The sequence below is a fragment of the Eucalyptus grandis genome, chromosome 1, assembly GCF_016545825.1.
Source record: "Eucalyptus grandis isolate ANBG69807.140 chromosome 1, ASM1654582v1, whole genome shotgun sequence".
In the NCBI taxonomy this organism is placed as follows: domain Eukaryota; kingdom Viridiplantae; phylum Streptophyta; class Magnoliopsida; order Myrtales; family Myrtaceae; genus Eucalyptus; species Eucalyptus grandis.
Window position 1 is genome coordinate 3,889,118 of NC_052612.1, and position 19,627 is coordinate 3,908,744.

A 19,627-nucleotide genomic window follows, 5' to 3' on the forward strand; every position below is an offset into this window, starting at 1 on the left:
TTCGAAATGCATACATTTAGATTGCTAATAAGTTCTTCATCAATTCTGACTATTATTAATACCTGATGACAGTTTATGCCTCTCGAATTTTTATATTGTGCTTTCCACTATTAAAGTTTATTTAAAGGGTGATTCATTAAAATCCAATGGAGATTATGCACAAACAGAAGAAATTTCTTGTCTGGCCTGGGACAATACTTTTGATTATGCGGGTCCGATCCAGATCCAATCCCTCTTGATCGCAGTGGGTTTATGGACCTGGGTCTAGGCAAGAATTCTGCCAAAACCAGTTGCACTCATGATACAATTGCAAAAGATAAAGACTTGTGGTTGATGGAGTAAAGCACTCTGATCCGACCCAAAAAAAAAAAAAAAAAAGAGAAGCTAAAAGTCAAATGTGAGTAATGTATATACATTATCCAGCCAACTAATGTACAGGTCACTGTAAAGACTTATAGTATAAAAAAGAACTATAAGTTCCCAGCAATTTATTTATTCTTTTTGAATTGGGATGAATCAAGCTTGTGGACAAGCATGGCTTTTAAAGAAACAAGGATATCACAATAAACCTGAGCACCGAGCTGAGAATGGTCCCAATGTATTCTTAGCTGCAATTACTTTGTTGACCAACATTTTCCACTTGGAGTCATCTTTCTTGCTCTGATGCCGAATCTTCACTCTAAATTGCCTGGCAAAAGCAAACGAGACATAATGTAGAGCACTCAATTTCACTATACAAATCAGTTCAACGATGGTGCTGTTCTTCAACTCTACACCCCAATAAGATGACTCGGCCCCAATATGCATCTCGCATCATCACTTAATTTTAAATCATAGAAAATCATTTGGGAAGAAAAACACTTGTCCTCAAAAGTTGACTAATCAACCAGTTTCTTTAAATCAGTGTTGTACTCTTTTCTGTGCAAGACACTTGAAATGCGAACTTACAAGTCAGCAATGCAATTCTCACTTGACCATCTGAAGCGAGTTTTGCTCAATATCCAAAGCTTTCTAGGACCTAATTAATTAGGTGAATGAACCCACTGGTCCCGGCTCTACAAAAAGGCAAAGTAATGGAATTGGGTAGGCTGGGGACGTTTAGTTTCAAATGTGGGGTTCGACTCCCACCTCTACAAAGTGGCAAAGTAAAAGTTTGAGAGAGAGAGAGAGAAGAGTTAGAATAGGACGGACACCCCCCAAAAAAAAAAAAAAAAGAGGAATAAATGAATGAAAAACAACCCATACATCATGGGCAGTCACATCTAGACACATCCTGCATCCATCTAAACTTCTCCAGATTAAAATTGAGGTGACAAACATAGAAGTTCTTTGACTTACCTACAGAGAGGAACCTTGCAATCATCAGGCTCAGTACACATCCGAGAGTGCAGTTCAAGAAGCTGCCACATGCGCTTGCAGTGTACACATCCTCCAGGAACACGGACCTTGCAACTGGCAAAATGACGTACTAAGGTCTCAAGTCCTTTACAAGCAGGAAATCCACAGACAGGCTGCGATGCTATAAGGAGTTTGTCGCGTGGTCCAATCGTCCGGCAACCATCTCTGCATATGTGAAGGAGGGCTTCCATGGCCTCGTAAAGTTGCAAGTATACCTGTCTCTCTTCCATCTTCCTCAGCCTCTCTTGTTTCCTCTGCAACAACGGTAGTCATAAGACCACAACACAAACAATTCTCAACAGTTAAGTTTATCATGAAAGTAACATATCCACCAGTATGAGAATGATGCATAGTTATTTTCGTAGGGTAGGAGAAATGACCAATCTTCCAGGAATCAATCTGGTTGTCATACCAATAAAAGTGAAATCACAACCTTGCTCAATAGCAACAAGAGGAGCTTGATGCAAAGAATAACGTAACCAAAAAGATAAGAATGTAGACATTCAGTGATTCTTTGCTACAAAGGACTTGGAAGAGGCTAAGAGCAAAATGTTAAAGAAGAAGATCCAATAGAGCTGAAGCATCTCTTAATTCTAGCGCATCTAAAGAAGGAAACGCAAGCATAAAATTGAGAACAATCTCAAGAAAATTTGTCAATGCGGTAAATCAAGGGGGAGAGGATAAAATAGAAGACATCCTTAGTGAAACCCTCACATGCATCTAGAACTGATGAGACCTACCCCATCTATGTGGGAAGTCTTACTACTAACAGTAGTAGCAGCAACAGCAGCTAAAGATCAGTCATGAACCATGGTCCATCGCAACACAATAACACAGTAGCCAAAGATCCGCAAAGTCATAACCAGTTCAGCTACTTATGTATCTCATGTAACCTGTGGAATAAAACCATTCACTGCAAGTAGTAGATGTCGTTGTGAATACGATTGTACCATTTCAAGTTCTAATCCTCACTCCGAACTCCAAGTAATTGTAGCAATGACATTCGCATGAGTTGCACATTATGATCCATAAGCAGATAGCATTCAATAACCTACTACCATGCTATGAGTAGATCAGACATGCAAAATGATTCCCATTTTGCTTGGGTTTTCTTTAAACCTATCATGAAAGCCTTCGTTTTCTAAATGACATTATAGATCACCTCCCTCCATGCAATGATGCCATATACCATAGCTGGGGCCATACCGACTCCTGCATTTGAGAAATGGGGCAAACGCTACTCCAAGGAAGGAGGAAATCGACTTACAGAATCTACTTCAACAACCGCCTCTAGGAGCTCCTGTTCAAGAGCAGGATTAGCACGCTTCATTACTTTCCAACCTTCAGTCAAGGATATACTTTTGAAGTCCTTCAGAACCATGCGGATACAAAAGAGGGAAAGCCTCGGTGCATCACAGTATCTAGCCAACTGGAGCACATCTACAACATTTTCTTTGGTCAGCCAGTGATACTCCAGATAGTGAGTACAAACCCTTTTCAACGATGGAACTGAATAGGAGTGCGACAGAATCAGCAAATGGAGAACATACTTCGTCATTGTTTCTTCTTCATAGCTGCATCCAGATTTATACAATATTAGAGCAAATAATCCAGACAACTGGATGAGGGGGAAAACTGAAATAGAAAGGATAGTCATCATACCAGGATGAGTAAAGAAAGCGAATGAACGCTTGGACGGCTTCACTAGGGACCCCAGGAATCCTCATGTACCTCATACCATTCATAACTGTTGATTGATACATTATATTACGAAGCACTGGCGAAGCAGCAGACTGCAAGGAAGAAAATTAATTTGTAAGACTAAATCTTGACCCGCATTATTTATCTCTCTTAATTGATGGTCACGATGTAATTTGCTCAATGAGCCCCACTAAACTGCCCTCGCAATTAAAGAAACAGATAGATTGATGGACAAACTATAGAAGGTGGCATTTAAAATTAATACAGTAAAATCATATGCCAGTCCAGATCATCTCTAAATCATCATGACTTTTAAAACATCTACAAACAACTGAAATGAAAACATCAGGTAAAGGAAAAGGAAGTGTAATTAACTCACCAGAATACTGGAATGTGCCATAATAAATGAATTTTCTTCCATAAAAATGTAAACATCTGCGCCATATCCATCCATGAAAAGGCTATCCCATGTTTGTTTTGTTTCTCTGGGGACTGAGCTACAATCTGGAAGTCTTGCACGGTTGGATCTTGTAAAGGTTTTAACAGGGGGAGAAGGTGGTTTTGGGATATTATAATTATTGGAGGAGGAAGGAGTGGGAGATTCCAGCGCAGAGGAAATATCGGCTGGATCTGCTTCCTCCAGTTGCATATTGAAATAGCCGCAGAATGTTTCACCTGCAGAGGATGACCAGGGATAATCCACATCTGGTGAAGCCATCAGCTTTGGAACTTTAGGAGAAAATACTAGTTGGCGCTTTTGCAAGTGGATCTGCAGGGTAAAAAAAGAGTAGCAAGATTATATACACTTGCTTACCAGAGGAAAGAGAATTGCATTGGCTAGTTGGAAGAATTCTGTTATCAAGAAATTGACCCCCTAACATAAATCTTAAAAGAGTATCTTCATTCTTTAAGTTTTATCTCGTGGTTCACTTGTAGCAGTAACAGATTACCGAGCTGTTAAGATTTCCCTAAATAAAACTCCAGATTGCGCAGCTGCCTAGATGCCTTTGTTAGGATATCTGACCCAGAGTAAGCATAAGATGCACGATTATAATTCATCACCAACAGCAGTAAGAAGCTACTGAATTGAATTACAGCTAATCTTAGAGAGTGTGATTCCACATACTTTAGTAAAAAAACTAGTAATACAAATGCATGCAAGAGTTTGGATCTGCTAGTTCAATGGATGTAGAAGAACACAAACACAGACAGAACACTGCTGGCATTTTGAGCGGCATCATTATCCAGATCAATGTCGGAAGACAAAACTCATTTGCCATGACATAATAGCCATTTGGCATTCACTAACCACCCCTCATAAGCCAGCAAAATTGCTAGTGGGACATCGGCTGTTGTGCCCCATCAATTATTGCTTACTGCATTTGACTCCATCGGACCACACAAGGCAAGGAGGGAATTCCATTCCTGCTGTGCCTTTTCACTCTCAACCGTCATCGAGTAAATAAGAATGACAGAGAAACATGGTTTCTAGTAACAAGCAGTCCCCAAAAAAAATGAAATCTTCCTCAACTACAATCGTCTTTGGCACTAAATCACTTTAATGACAAGGTTCCTTATGTCCAACAGACTAGCATTCAATTTAACCAACTAAATTCCTCTTTCATGCACTTTAATCCAATTTCTAGCTCCAGCAACAGCGGCAGCTATTGTATCCAGAGAAGCAATCACTTTAGAAGTTAAGGTGCTGCCTACCTTAGAGCAAAGGTAGATGCAAATCTTTCACCCAAAAAAAAAAAAATCTGAGATTTGCTTTCTTCAACACTAGTCCACCCGAATCTGATGCTGTGCATAAACAGGAGCTAAAGAACCTGAAACGAAATGCAAAAAACCAAAACAAAAGAAGTCCCTGAATAAATAAACCATTAAAAAAACGAAAAATCTAGATTATACTTTTCTACTGCACAGGACCCAATAGAACCCTCTGGAAATCCCAAGAAGCTAACCACAACCCAAAAAACGTTATTTAACATCGACGCCATTCGCCTCGAGAGAATTCCAAAGAAAATGCAACGCGGTCTCAATTTCGAGCTACACGGATAAATGCATCGACGGTCCGAAGAGACGACAAACATTTCCAGGCCACGGAAATCGCAGCAGGAACAGAGGCCAAAAAAACCCACCCGAATCGCTATTCAGACACGACATGCAGAGTAAAAATCTAAATATTTAAAAAAAAAAAAAAAAAATCAGCAACGAGCTTAACGACGACGGTATCCGGGCTCCGGATCAAGACGTTCACCACTAGCGATCGAGAAGATCCCCCACGAGCGATCCGGACAGCGGAGAGAACATCCGGCTCCCGTCTCGCCGGCCGTCGTCGAAGGAGGCCGGGGAAAGAACCGGGTTCGGCCGGACCGTACGGACGCGGAGCAGAAGCTGAAACAGTGATGCGAGAGAGAAGGAGAGAGAGAGCGAGAGGAAGACCAACCTGGGTTTGGCTACGACGGCGAGGAGCGGAGGAGGGAGGGAGTGTGGGTCAGTGGTGGGAGGAGGGGAGAGGTGCTGCTGCCACCGCTGCTGCTGCTGCTTCCATTAATGCGGGCGCGAGGGGAGAGGAAGGAACAAGATGACGATGTCTTTTCCGGTGGAAAGAAAGATCGCTCTTGTTTTTTTGTTTTTGTTGAAATTTAAGAAATTAAGAAGATTTTGTTGGTTGGTTATTTCATTTTATTTTTCTTAATTTCGGTTGGTTGATTATTTAATTGTTTTTGTGGCGGGCGGGGGGAAGTACGACGTGGTGGGTTCCGGCCTTGCCTCAGCGTCTACGTACAAAAGAATATTTTGTCCCATTTTCTCATGGCCATCCTTCGTCTCGCCCTATGTTTTCTTCTTCTTCTTCTTCTTTCCTTTTTATTGTTCTCCTTTTTTTCTTTTCTCTTTGAGAAAATCCAATTTTGTTAATGAATCCCCGATTTATCAAATTTTTAGTAACTCTCAATAAATCATATAAATCGAGAGTTAGAATCTTGAAACTAGTGGCATAAATATGGGACGACTCACATTCAATGACAAAATTAATCAGGTCGGCTCCTTCACTTTTGTAATCATAATCATTCGTTGATGTATTTATGTGTCATTTAGATGCAAGAGATCTTTTGTGATGCCTTTATCTTGTTAGAGATATTAATTGTGAATTATGTATTGACTATGAACCCATAATGTATCCCAAACAATTGCATATGCACAAGGAGAAAAGGGGATGGATCGCATTGGAAAGAAGGTAAAAATGAGAAAGAAAATTAAGATTGTTAAAAGAAATTATAAATGTGGTAATAATAAAAAAAATAAAGATAGAATGATGTATATCCAATCCCACATAAGGTATGCCTAATAATGCGAAGGGATAATTATATAAATGGTCCATAATTTTTGTCCAATGTACAATATTATCCTTAAACTTTTAATTTGTTTAATATGATCCCTAAATTTTATTTAAATGTGCAATGTCGAATCATAACTTTTAATTTGTTCGATAAACTTTTAGTGCATGTTCAATTTAATTTCCAAATTATATTAAAAATGTTCAATATTGTCCATGAGCAAATATTAACGAAGAGATAACATTGAACGCTTTTTTTATAGTTCATACACTAAATTGAAAATGAAATAAAAGTTCATGGACCACATTAAGCAAATTAAAAAAGATTATGGATAATATTACACATTAGCTAAAATTCATGAATCATTTGTATAATTTTATAATATTAAATTGCTCCGAAAATATGGTTTGCCCAAATAAAAGCAGGAACGTGAATCAAGCATGGTTGGACTTTTGCATGAAGTGGGGACACTTTTTCTTTCTGGGGATTCTCAATGAGTCTCTCGTGGACTTTTTCCATAAATAAAAATAAAAATACCAAAGTTGAAAAGTAGAGGAAGAAAATGGTTTTGGCTTCTGAATTCCATGAAATTCCACACTTGACTTTTGTGCGCATCAGAAATCAGGCTGAGCTTGCATTTTTGTCCGGTTGTGTTAGAGCAGGCGACACCTATCCACCCCTTATTCTCTCTCTTGTTTGCTCCTTTTTTGGTGATATTATTGTTAGATTGGATATACTTTTTTTGGGATTACTTATTCGCCAAGTGAAATTTATATCGTACGTGGAAAGATATTTCCGTCAAGCAATAATTAACCATTAAAAGAAGCCGGATCTGTAAATGTTGAAGAGTACCCAACCCTGCCCCTTGAATTATAGGAGAAAATAATGGAAGGTTTTTTAATAATTTCGGAAGCGCCTTTCTTCCCCCCCCTCTCCCCACTTGTAATTTAGTTTTATATTTTTTTTGGTCAGTAATTTTATATTTTAAAGAGTTATTCATCACGTCCAACTATGTCAATATTTTTTGTTTAACCGACGGTTCATTCAAATTCTAATGAACCAAAATCAGTATTCTCTCCGAGTGAATGGAAAAGATGACATGGCTCATTCCTTATGACATATAATACACATATAATCGAGGGGTAAATTTGCCAACTAACAGAGTGTTTGAAATTAAATAAAATCATCTTATAGTTCTTCAAAGCATGGCAGGGGTTGAATTTCCCATGAGAATCGACTCACATCTCCTCGTTGTCCTTCGATTGTTATCTTTTCCACTTCTATTCGATTGCAAAGATTTATGCAAAAATTCTAGAAATGAGATATAACCACTTCTAGTCCTAAGCATGACCTTAAAGAGTAGTGCTGGATACAAAACAAGAAAAACATAATTTATCAAAGAGGGGGATGAGGCATGCAGGCATTAGTGCATCAACACAAGAATGCAATTCAGCAGCCCACAGCATTTAGCCCCCACTGGAGGAAACTCCTGGTCCTTATGAGGAACCTATTCAATTGCAAAGACATGCAAAAATCTAAGAGTGAGATATAAGTTGCTTTGACTTTAAAATAACTGAATTTGGGTCAAACCAAATCATCGATGCAAATACATCTTACCAAAAAAAAAAAAAAAAAAATCATCGATGCAAATACAGGACCTAATTCACGTTGGAAATCCGACTTGAAAAAGAAACTCGAGTCCCCCAAAAAAAATTGAGCTAGCTTTGCCTTTTCTACGGATCTCTTTTTCTTTTTTTGGGTCAAATAACATAAATCTATATGCAGGGTTTATGGGACTAATGAATGCACAAGATCCTATTTAGCCAAGATTATCCTAGGTGATTGCGATTGTCTCTTTAAGAAGACAACTACTAACTCCACCTCTTTCTTTATTCTATACATTATATAATTTAATTTATCCAGGATTAAGATAATGAAAAAAAAAAAGATGGATTATGAAACAATCATAAGGTGCTCCTCATCACGAACTTCGAGAAAAGAACGTTCGTGAACCGGATTGTTCAGTCGGCTGTTTCTTATGTTATCCCCTACACCTTCTCAACCAACGTAGGATATACTATTTGTAATTGTAAAATATATATAGATTACTTTTGGTATAAGGTGTTGGTTGTGTGCTTAAATTAGTGGCTCAAGCACTCAACTTTATTCCAAGGTGAATTAAGGGTGCGACAATATCACAAAAAATTTAAAAATTAGAAAATATTTTTGGAGAAATGTTCTGTTATTTCGTTTATCAAAATAAATGAAATATATATTCATCATCAAAATAATCAAGTAGAAATTGCTATCAATAATAATAATAAAACTATTTTTTGCAGACTAATTTTGTTGAACGATATAATTAATTATTCTCTAAAAAATAGTTTCTCCAAAAAATAATTTTTAAATCTTAAATTTTTCATAAAATGAGCGCTTGAAAGGTAAGTAATTCGCCAGTGGCGTTGAGTTCATCGTGACGACAATAACGATGGGACCAACGCGGGATATACGTCCGAAGGGGAGATCCATCAAGCACTCAGAGCCTGACACGTGTAGCCCCGGCAGGCAAAGGTCCAGCAAGTGGGGCGGCGAGACGGAGGACAGGTTAAGCAATGTTCCAAATTCTACATATAAATGATAATTTCTAATTTTTAAAGGAAAAAGTATAGAGAATGGGACCCACTTTGGTCCATACCTTTTACTTGTGATTCACTGATACGAATGGACCACAAAAATGAAATTGAGAACCCTTCGTACTCTTTCATGACAAGTTCATTGACACGACACGATAACATTATTCCCACATGATATATTATCATACACCGTTGTCCATGTCTGCTACTGTTATATATCCTTGTGACATTATTGATGCTTAGTATAAAGATAATGTTTGACTTCAAACTCATTTTCAAATCTAGTGAATGCAACTTATCAAAATATACTAATTGTTTCAATTTCGAGATTGCTTGCTCATTTGTTTAATTTGATGAAATTATTCTCTTGTAGTTATTTCTAATTGTTAACACAATATAGTATAAGTTCCCGCATGCTCTGGTAATTCTCAAAAAATAAAGTGCAGCTGATTGGCTTTCGTGTTAGTGGATTTGTCCAGGCTTTTCATTATGAGCACATTACTTTAAGAGAATGAGAAATCGATTCAATTAGGTAACATCGATTCAATTAGTAACCCTTTCTCCAAAATTAATAAGTATGTATCAGATAAAGCACCTAATTGTTACCAATGCTCCAAGTTATACACCAAACAAATTATTTTATTGTTACAAATCACCGATTTTTTTGCTCCAAGTTATACACCAAAAAACAAATTAAATTTGAGTTGTCTTAAATTGTTGTTGTCTTGTTGTGTTAAAAAGCAGGCGACGTCCATGTATTCTTTTGTTTTTTTTTTTTATTTTCATTTGGAATGGTGTCAGCGTTGTATTCTTTTTCTTTTCTCTTCTTCATTTGGATTGGTGTCAAGCTTTAGTTATTTGTTATAAATATATGCCTCAAGAGCCTCAGATATGTATAGATGAACAATCCAAAAGGCGAATGCATCTTACGTTCATTTTAACTAGGGCGGTCATGCAAAGTGAGTAGGATTTGCCAACCATAGAGTTTTTGAAACCAGTAAAACCATCAAAATATAGTTCCGCACAAATTGAATTCTTGATATCATTACTCGAGACTCAATTCAAATCTTATCATCCTTTGATTGTACGTATTTTTTTGCCTGCTATATTATTGCAATGGTTTATGCAAAATCTAGTGAGAAAAAAAGATGCATTGACTCGAGAATAGCCAAGTTTAGTCTAATCAAATCATCAGTGCAAAATTAGGACCTCACCTCATGGGATTTCCTTTTTGTGAAAATCAACATATGGTTTATGTAACTAATGAATGCACAAGAATAGTAGCTCCTCCATAGATTATCCTAGGTGATTGCAATTGTCTCGACAACTAGGAACTCCACCTTTTTCATTTATTTAATACACTCTAAAGCTTATCCTTAATGGAAAAAATGAAAAACTGATGGACCACAAAACAAGCGTATGTGAGGTTCAAATCTCTCCTCATCACGAACTCCGAGAGGAGAACTTTCTCAAAACGCATTATGCGGTCGGCAGTTTCTTATGTAATCCCTTAACCTTCTAAACCAACATAGGATAAATTTATTGTAAACTTTTTAATGGTTTACATATATCTTTTAACTATTCTTTTTGGGGGATAAAGGTGTTGGTTGTGTAAATTAGTGGCTCTCTGGCGGAGGGACAGCGCCCAACAACATTCCGACGTCAATTTTAAACATAGTTTTATTTTTTGGATTAATGGAAGTGCATCATCGTTTGTACAGCTCGAAGAAAGCAAAGCACACGATAATGGTATCAATCCATGTGGGGGTGTCCAACTCTCCGTGCCCACATCTACACATACAATATCTCCTAACTCAATCGGTTCTTGCACACCAAATTAAGTTTACATCCTAGCCCCGGTCAAGAGGTTGATCATTCAGTCGGAGAAAGAGAATTTGCAAAGCAATGCTTCCTCATAACTTGATCCCGACTGATTTTTTTTTTTTTTTTTGAGTGTGAATTAATTTTTTTTTGTGATTGTGCAACAGAAAAATGCATTCCCATGTCAAATATCTCGCAAAACATCCAACATGATTCCCTTTTCTGTATTACTGGATGGAACTTGGAAGGTTCTGTGTCAATTAGCAAATAACTCATTTCTTATTGAATGTACCGAATACAACTCATAAAAATGAAGTTTATATGAGTATACATATGTCAAATATTATGAGTTTTTTTTTTGGGAGGGGGGTTTCTCTAAATAATATGAATTGGACAGCACTAGTTGTCTGAGTGATTGAAAATGAATTAATGGGCAACCGCAAATAACTGCGCTTAAATTCCATTAATTTGACTTTAGATTAGTAAAAGAAAAAAACAAAACGCGAAAAGATAGGATATAAAGAATTGAGTGGACAGAAACAATAACGATAGGACCAACATGGGAAATGTGTCCAAAAAGGAGATCTTCTAACCAATCAGGATCTGACACTTGTAGTATTGGTGGGCGATGGGACCCACTTTTGTCTACATCCTTGATCGTGATTTACTGATGAAACCATACCCCAAAGTGAAAATGAAGAGAAGCTCGGACCCATCCCGCCGCCCTACCCCTTCGATTCTCCTTAATGACAAGTTTATTGACAATGACACGATAACATAATTCTAAAGTCTTATCTACCCTTTTCCCCACGGTTAATACAATAGCAACGTTCTAGCTCAAACTTGTTTTGAATTGAATTATTTAATCCAATGGAATTATTTCCCCCTAATTATCACTAATCACTTAGGCAATACAGTTCCACTTCGGCATTGTTTGGTAATTCTCAAAACACAAAGTGTAGATAGGCCGATTGATGTTCATATTGGTGGATTTGTCTAAGTATTAGTTTTATACAAATGGTTTTAAGGAGTGAGGGGTTAACTCAATAATTTAAGTTTATTTTCAAAGAATATATATATATATATATATATATATATATATCATAAATTATGTTCCAATTACAGTCACTACTTTGAGTTATATACGCCAAACGGATTAGTTGACTCATTTTATATTTACTGGATTCAACTTCCCAAATTTTGCTTTTGGGGTTTCTCAATGAGTCTAGCTTTTTTCAGCAACAAAAACACGAGGGAAAAGGCCATAGGCACTGTCCGGGTGCTGTAGGGGCCGTGGGACCCCAAATAGCACAATCGAAAGGGGCCGGAGGATCCTCTGGTCCTGTTACCCAAAAAAAAACAAGGGAAAAAAAATAAAGGGCGAAGAATGTTAGATGCATTTGGCTTCTTAAATTCCATGCACTTCCACTGACTTTTGTCTGCACGAAGTCAGGCTAAGTTTGCACTGTCTTCCTGTTAAAGCAAGCGACGTCCGTTCATTTCTTATTCTCTATTTTGTTTTTCTTATTATTTGATATTATTGTTGTTGTTATTGTCGTTGTATTCTTTTTCTTTTTTTTTTCCTTTTTGTTTGGGATGGTGACGAGCTTTTGTTATTTGTTATAAGTATATGCCTCAAGAGTCTCGGATACGGACAACTAAACAATGCATTTTGTTATAAGATGGTTGTGCAAGATGTGGGTCATGCAAAATTAGTAGGATTCGCCAATATAGAGTTTTCAAAAGGGAAAATGTCACCAATGATCCTTGAACTTTTATTTAATGTTCAATTTCATCCCCGAACTTTCGATTTGCTCAATTTTGTCCCTGAACTATTAACAAATGTTCTATCTAGTCCTTCCGTTTGTTCAAACCGTTAAGTGATGACATGGATCATTAATTGATAACGTGGAACTAATTTGGATTACTAGAATTATGAGTCTATATATATCTTAATAAAGGAAACAAATTAGGGGTCAGTTGGAGATGAGAACACTGATCACAAAAGCAGAGAGAAGTGGTTCTATATCTCTTTTTTGGGCGGTGGCCACAATTTGACTTGTTTTAAAGGTAATTTCCATGTGAATATTCCACATGTCCTTTTTTATTTTATATTTAAGAGACTAAAAGCCATGTAAGCCAATTCCGTTAACTTTAACTAACGAAATGACGAAATTGGTCAATTTTCAAATAGTCAGGGACTAGATCGGATATTTATCGATAATTCATGGACCAAATTGAACGAATTAAAAGTCTAGGAACGAGATTGCACATTAAGTGGAAGTTTAGGGATTGTTTGTGACATTTTCCCTTTCCAAAACCAGTAAAGTCATCTTATATAATTCTTAGGAGAATGACACGAATTGAATTCAAGATCATCACTCGAGGCTCAACTCACATCTTATCATCCTTCAATCATGAGTATTTTCTTTTTAGGCATCCTATTTTATTGCAGTGTTTTATGGGAAATTTAGGTGAGAAAAAAGGTGCATCAACTCGAGAATAACCGAGTTTGAGTCTAATCAAATCATCGGTGCAAAATTAGGACCTAAACTGAACCCGAAATCAACTTAAAAGAAACCCGAGTCCCAAGAAAGATCGAACCATTTTTGCCTTATTATAGATATTTTTTGGGTGGTCAACTGACGACAATCAACGTATGGTTTACATAGCTTGCGAATGCACAAGAAGAGGAGCTCCTATTTAGCTAAGATTATCCTAGGTGACTGCAATTGTCTCTATATGAAGACAACTAGGATCTCCACCTTTTTCTTTATTCTATACATTCTAATATTTAATTTATCCTGAATCAAAAGAAAATGAAAAGTTGATGGATTATACAACAAGAAAATGTGTAGTTCAAATCTATCGCATCATCATGACATTGGGTAGCATAGGACAAATTCATTGTAAAATTTTTTATTTGTTTTTGGGATAATGGTAGTGGTTTGCATAATTTAAAGAAATCGAAGCAAAAAATAATGGAAACACAAAATGAAATTGAAGAGAAGCTTAGCGCCAACCCCACCCCACCTTGATTCTCCTTAACGGAAAATCCATAGACAGGACACGATACCATTATTCTGACATCTTTTATGTAATATATCGTTGTCCATGTCTATAGTCTTATTTACCATTCTGATCCGGATGAAATAAGTCAAACTATTATTCATAATGCATGCCCAATTCAAGTCTGTAGAAACAATCGAAATGAGCCATCAACAACCAAATAACAGCTTGAAGCTCTCCATCTTTGCTCAGTACACTTTCCATCTCTTTGGCCAATTTGATCCTCCCAACTATCGTTGATCTACAACCCATTGAAGATGCAATTCCACACCACGCTCAAAAAGTACCATGCATGCCTTCTCCACATCCATGGATGCAACATTATTGATGACGTGCTATTGGTCGTATGACGTCTCCTTTGATCTTTATTGGGCAATCAGCAAACACCACATTAGACTGATTATATACAAGATTTAACATGTAGTCCGAGAGGATCTTACTAAATTCCCTTTTGTCATCTCTAAATGAGAGTTTCTATTTGTCATACCACATTTTAGTAGCAAAATGCCAGATTATTATACTAGAGTCATAAGTAGCCTCGGTGACATACATTAAAAGATTTGTGCAATCAATATCCTCAATTTACTCTCAAGAAACAAAATTTCCTCTAGACTCAAATATCTTTCTCACCTCTGTCAAATCATTTGAATTTTGGTTTATGTCTCACCTCCTTAAAGATAAAGATCCACAACTTTTTAATAAAGGGATTCTTGGACATGTACTTCATATTCACATGAGTGAACAACGTTCAGTGACTGTCTCACCAACATGATGAAAACAAGAGATGATCTTCTCAACCATACAAAATGGAAAATTGTATATATTAGAAAAATTGTTGATGCCCTTGCATCGATCACACCTCTATACATCTTTCTTGAATTGTCCTTTAGTCTATTGAGCTTGTACATCTTTATTAGACTCTCCTTTAATCTCTTAGATAAATTGCAAGCAAAGATGGATTTTGACCACCTCTCAACTTTTAATGATATCTAAGACTGTATGTAACATTGGCGGTTGGTTCTACTTCACATGTGGCAAATCAAGGCTTCCTCAAGTGATAAATGATGGATACCAACTTGTTGAGAAATGAATGTAGTTTAAATAATTCTTTGTTGAGCCAATTGCGCTGCTCAATAATAGTAACAATCCAATATATATATAAAAAAAAAAAGCATAAAAAAGCTATCACATCAAGAATAATCCTCTGATAAAAAAAGGGAATAAGTAATTTTCACATCAAGTTTGGGTAGCCAAGGCTTTTCAAGTGATTGAATGGGATGAAAGCCATCACAATGTTAATGAAGGCTATGAAGTGGATAATATAGCTCCACTTGCAACATATTGCAACGCTTTTGTATAAAGCACCCCGTAAATGAAATGGAGTTTGATTGATATCACCCTTAACACATCCATCACAAACACTTTGCAGAAATATTCACAGCACATTTCTCGTTTTCTACTTGTGAACATGAGGTCTCCAATGAAGGCCAAAGCTATATAATGGAAGAGGTAAGCATGCTTCACCACAATGCTTTGGGCAAGCTTTGGCTTTTCTTTACTAGAATATCCATCCCCTAGAACATCAAATTCTTTAATGATATGTTAAGGGAACCTTCAATTGGGTTCACCACTTCCTTGAGAAGGATAAGGCTCTAGAAAGTAAGTGTCTATGTCCTCTCCACATTTTGTATGACCCAAACAAGAAATACTAGTATTGTTGAGATCAACAGCAACTTATCACTAAAAAATATCCATACAAAGACATGACCAACCAAAATATACTAGTTGTTATCCATCAATGTACATCCATTTTCTGATTTTCATGGTCAAGCCAAAATGATTAATGAATGACTGGAATAAATATGGAATTATTTACATTTGATGATACAACTAATCAAGATGATTTGATGATCTAGCCAATCAAATTATAATACCTCTTATCATATAAAGTGAGAGCCAAAATTTTATGACTGTCTGGAATAAATTTGGAATTATTTACATGACATGATATATCAAATCAAGATTGTTTCTTATGCTTAGGTTTTTTAGTGAGTGTATATTCATTTTTCAATTGTAATCTTCATGCTAAACTAATTTATCATGCCGTTGTAACCATGCATCATTTGGATGTGGGATATCTTTTAGATCCTTTTGTTAGGTTAAAGATATTGATTGGGATTTACGTAGTTAGTATGAACTCATAAAATATCCAAAACCTTTGCAAATATATACACATCATATAAAAAAAATAGATAAAGAAATCAAAGCATAGTCAATTGATATGGAATATTTTCAACATGATAAATGATAATAATGATACGATTATGTATATCCAAGCCCACAAATGTATACCCAATAATGCTAAATTGATGAGGTACATGTTAGGAGCACAAGGTTGCGTGCTGGTGCACATATGATTGCCCATATAAAAGCAAGATCGGGAGTAGAGTAGGGTTGGAGCTATGCATGAAATGGGGACGGGGTTTCTCAATGAGCCTGGCTTTTCTCACCTACCAAAAACAAAGGGGGAAAAAGTAGAGGACGAAAGTGCATTGGGCTTCTAATTCCATGAAATTCCACACCAACTTTTGTTTGCATCGAAATCAAGCTTAAGTTTCAATGTCTGGTTGTGTTAAAGCAGGCGACATCCAACCGCTAAATTCCATGGAATTCCACACTAATTTCGGGATGTTACTGTTATCTTTTTCCTTTGGAATGTGACCATCCAAAAGTTGAAGATTTCAGTGAACGAGACGGCCTCTGTCGGTTGCACCAACCGTGAATTGGGTGGACCGGAAAAGGAGAGTTGAAACCTCATGAGAATGCACTGAATTTCAAGGCGACAACGATTGACGACAGGACCAACATGCGAAACACGTCCAAAAGGGTAGATCCACGAACCAATCATAGGCCGAAACGTGCAACTTCGGTAGGCAAAGCCTAAGGGTAGAGCAAGTGGAGCGGCGAGACGGAGAAGGCAGAGCAACTTCGCAATGTTATAAAAATGCGAGACATGAGCTAATATTTTCTTTTGACCCAAGAAAATTAATATTTTCTATTTTTCAGAGTGAATGGGACCCACTTTTGTCTATAGCTTTAATTGTGATTTACTGATATGGCGGGACTACAAGAACAAAATTGAAGACAAGTTTATTATTGATTTGAGGCAACTAACATGATTTCGATATGCTATATTATTATTTACTACTGTCCATGTCTGTAGCCTTATCTACCCTGTTGACATGATTGATAATCAATAACAAAGCTCAATCTCGTCTCAAATCAAATAGACATGATCAATTTAAATGTACTAATCATTTCAAATTCAGTATAATTCACTAATTTATCCCGACCATTACTAACATTCACACACCCAAGGTTTTTTTATTTTTAATCTAAACACGTATAATCCCTGCATGTCTTGGTAATTCTCAGAAAACAAAGTGTAGGTAAGTCCATTGATGTTCAAACAGTGGCTCTGACATATGATTCTTAGGAATGATATGTTAAATCAATAATTAACTTTATCTCTAAAGACTAATAAATGAATGGAATGATTGTCCAAAAGTCCTAAATATATTGAAAGTCGATCAATTTAATTTCTAAACTTATCAATTTTATTAATTTAATCCTATACATTTTGATAATTTCTTGATATAGTCATTTCAACCAAGTTTGATATGAAATCGCTAAAATGACTTGCCCTACACAATTCAACCAACGCTAACATTAACTATTCTTACAATTTTCTAATTTTTTATTCTTTTCTTTTCTACTCTTTCCTCCCACTATGCATCTTCTTTTTGGGGCCAACAATTGGGCGAGAGCTTCACACCCATGGCAAACAAGGGCTTCACGACCCTCACCGACCCCTTAAGAAGATGAGTAGTAGGGAGAGAAAAAAAATAAAAACTACACAAAAAAAATTGTAAAATTATTGCAAAATAGTCAATGTCAATGTTGGTGGCTATATGAACAATTTCCACCAAATTAACTGAGAAAACTACATTAAATAACTATCAAATACTTAAGATTAAATCGGCTAAATTTAAAAGTTTAAGACTTAATTGGTCAACATACGGTAGCTATTATGACTTTTTGGACATTTTTCCTTCAAAAGGATTATATCAGTTGTCTTATATCTACCTAATTCAACTTATTTCCCAGAAGTTTTCCATTAGTTCAAGAGTTTCCTATAATTGATTCACTCAAGGTCGAGCCATTCAACAACGTGTCATCTTCTCGACATGACTTGTGAAGGGAACACGTATCATCAGCTAGCATCAAAGAGAGATTATGAGATCCAATGAAACCAATGGAAAGATCATCTTCTCACAAATCAGAATTGAGAAAGAAACGACTCTTCTATTTAACAAAATTTCTTGTTTAGTAATTATTGATGCAAAAGAGCTCCGATTATTTTCTTTGTTTACATACAAATTTAAGATCAGTATCCCCGTTCACATGACCAAATATACAGCCACCTTCCAATGACTCGAGCTAAGTTTACCTCTACACATACGAAGTAAAGCTCCCATAATGGGCATCATAGCAAAAACAACGCCCAAGGAAGGTTAAATCAACAAGCAGAAAGAATATTACACTATCCACTAAGATTTAAGCTTGTGTAGAAACTAATCGAAAGATCAACAGACCGACATTTATCAGTCAGCCAAGCTGCTCTTAAAGACCTGAGGATCGCGGAGCAGCCAACAGTGAGTTTGGGACATCACCTTGCACCGTCTTCAGCAGCATTAGTATCATCTGTCCGACTGCCCAACCTGACAATGTCTTCCACGAGAATCTTCCCATCTAGGATAAAATAATTATACACGCTGTTATCCTCACAATATCAAATAATTTAATCGACTCCTTGAACTTTCATTTCAAAGTGAAAAGACCAAAGTTCGACATTTCAATCGATGCCCCATATATAGGAGGACAGTGTCTGGTCAACCTCTTTTTCTTTAACCCCACCGACCTATCAAAGCCCAATGAATATCGACTAGAATTGCATGCTCTAAGCATACAATAAAAACATATTTCCTTTAGTAAACTCTAGGGAAACCTTTCACGGATCAATTATCAAGATGTTACTAAAACAATTTCAACTGTCTCAAGAGTTGTGCTTTGTTCTTTCCAGATAGTTGAAGAAAAAAACCATGTTGCAAGAGAAATCTAGATCTAGGAGCTTACCTATATCTTTAGATAGATTGCTGATTAGTTCTTGAATACCCTCCTTGTCCAGAGTATTTTTCAAATACAAAGCAGCAGCAGCGACTTCCTCAGGTGTCACCTTCCCATCAAGGTCCCTACACGAGTGGTTATTTCTGATTGTTAACACAATATAGTATAAGTTCTCGCATGCTTTGGTAATTCTCAGAAAATAAAGTTCAGCTGATCGATTTTTGTGTTAGTGGATTTGTCCTGGCTTTTTGTTATGAGCACATTACTTTCAGGGAATGAGAAATCGATTTAATAAGGTAACCATATCTCCAAAAATTATAAGTATGTATCAGATAAAGCACCACTTAATTATTACCAATGCTCCAAGTTATACACCAAACAAATTATTTGAGTTGTCTTAAATTTATCAGATTCACCAATTTTTTTTTTTTTTTGGGAGGTTTCTCAATGAGTCTGGCTTTTTTTCAGCAACAAAAA

The 19,627-nt window shown here is 36.5% G+C and overlaps 1 protein-coding gene and 1 long non-coding RNA gene across 3 annotated transcripts; both read right to left on the reverse strand.

Moving 5' to 3' along the window:
- Positions 1-368: 368 nt before the first annotated feature.
- Positions 369-5,716, reverse strand: LOC104457184 (BTB/POZ and TAZ domain-containing protein 3). 2 transcript variants are annotated; one of them, XM_039308607.1, is made up of 7 exons: positions 5,549-5,716; positions 4,813-4,928; positions 3,479-3,868; positions 3,061-3,191; positions 2,666-2,972; positions 1,339-1,652; positions 369-688 (listed from the first exon to the last, which is right to left on the reverse strand). In XM_039308607.1, the coding sequence occupies exons 3-7, from the start codon at positions 3,815-3,817 to the stop codon at positions 559-561; spliced, it is 1,221 nt and encodes a 406-aa protein (XP_039164541.1). In that variant the 5' UTR covers positions 3,818-3,868; positions 4,813-4,928; positions 5,549-5,716; the 3' UTR covers positions 369-558. The 2 variants fall into 2 exon arrangements, with proteins under 2 accessions (XP_039164541.1, XP_039164568.1); XM_039308634.1 differs by lacking the exon at positions 4,813-4,928.
- A 12,615-nt stretch (positions 5,717-18,331) lies between these two features.
- Positions 18,332-19,284, reverse strand: LOC104428038. The gene is made up of 2 exons (XR_721938.3): positions 19,160-19,284; positions 18,332-18,775 (listed from the first exon to the last, which is right to left on the reverse strand). It is a non-coding gene; the product is annotated as an uncharacterized LOC104428038 (long non-coding RNA).
- Between the last annotated feature and the right edge of the window lie 343 nt (positions 19,285-19,627).

Bases quoted from the DNA above. Each gene is read 5' to 3' on its own strand.
- LOC104457184 (XM_039308634.1), bottom strand. From the start codon at position 3,817: ATGGCTTCACCAGATGTGGATTATCCCTGGTCATCCTCTGCAGGTGAA. The intron at 3,192-3,478 runs GTGAGTTAATTA...TCTTCCTTGCAG, and splicing joins TGGCACATTCCAGTATTCTG to TCTGCTGCTTCGCCAGTGCT. The intron at 689-1,338 runs GTAAGTCAAAGA...TGCTTTTGCCAG, and splicing joins TGCAAGGTTCCTCTCTGTAG to GCAATTTAGAGTGAAGATTC.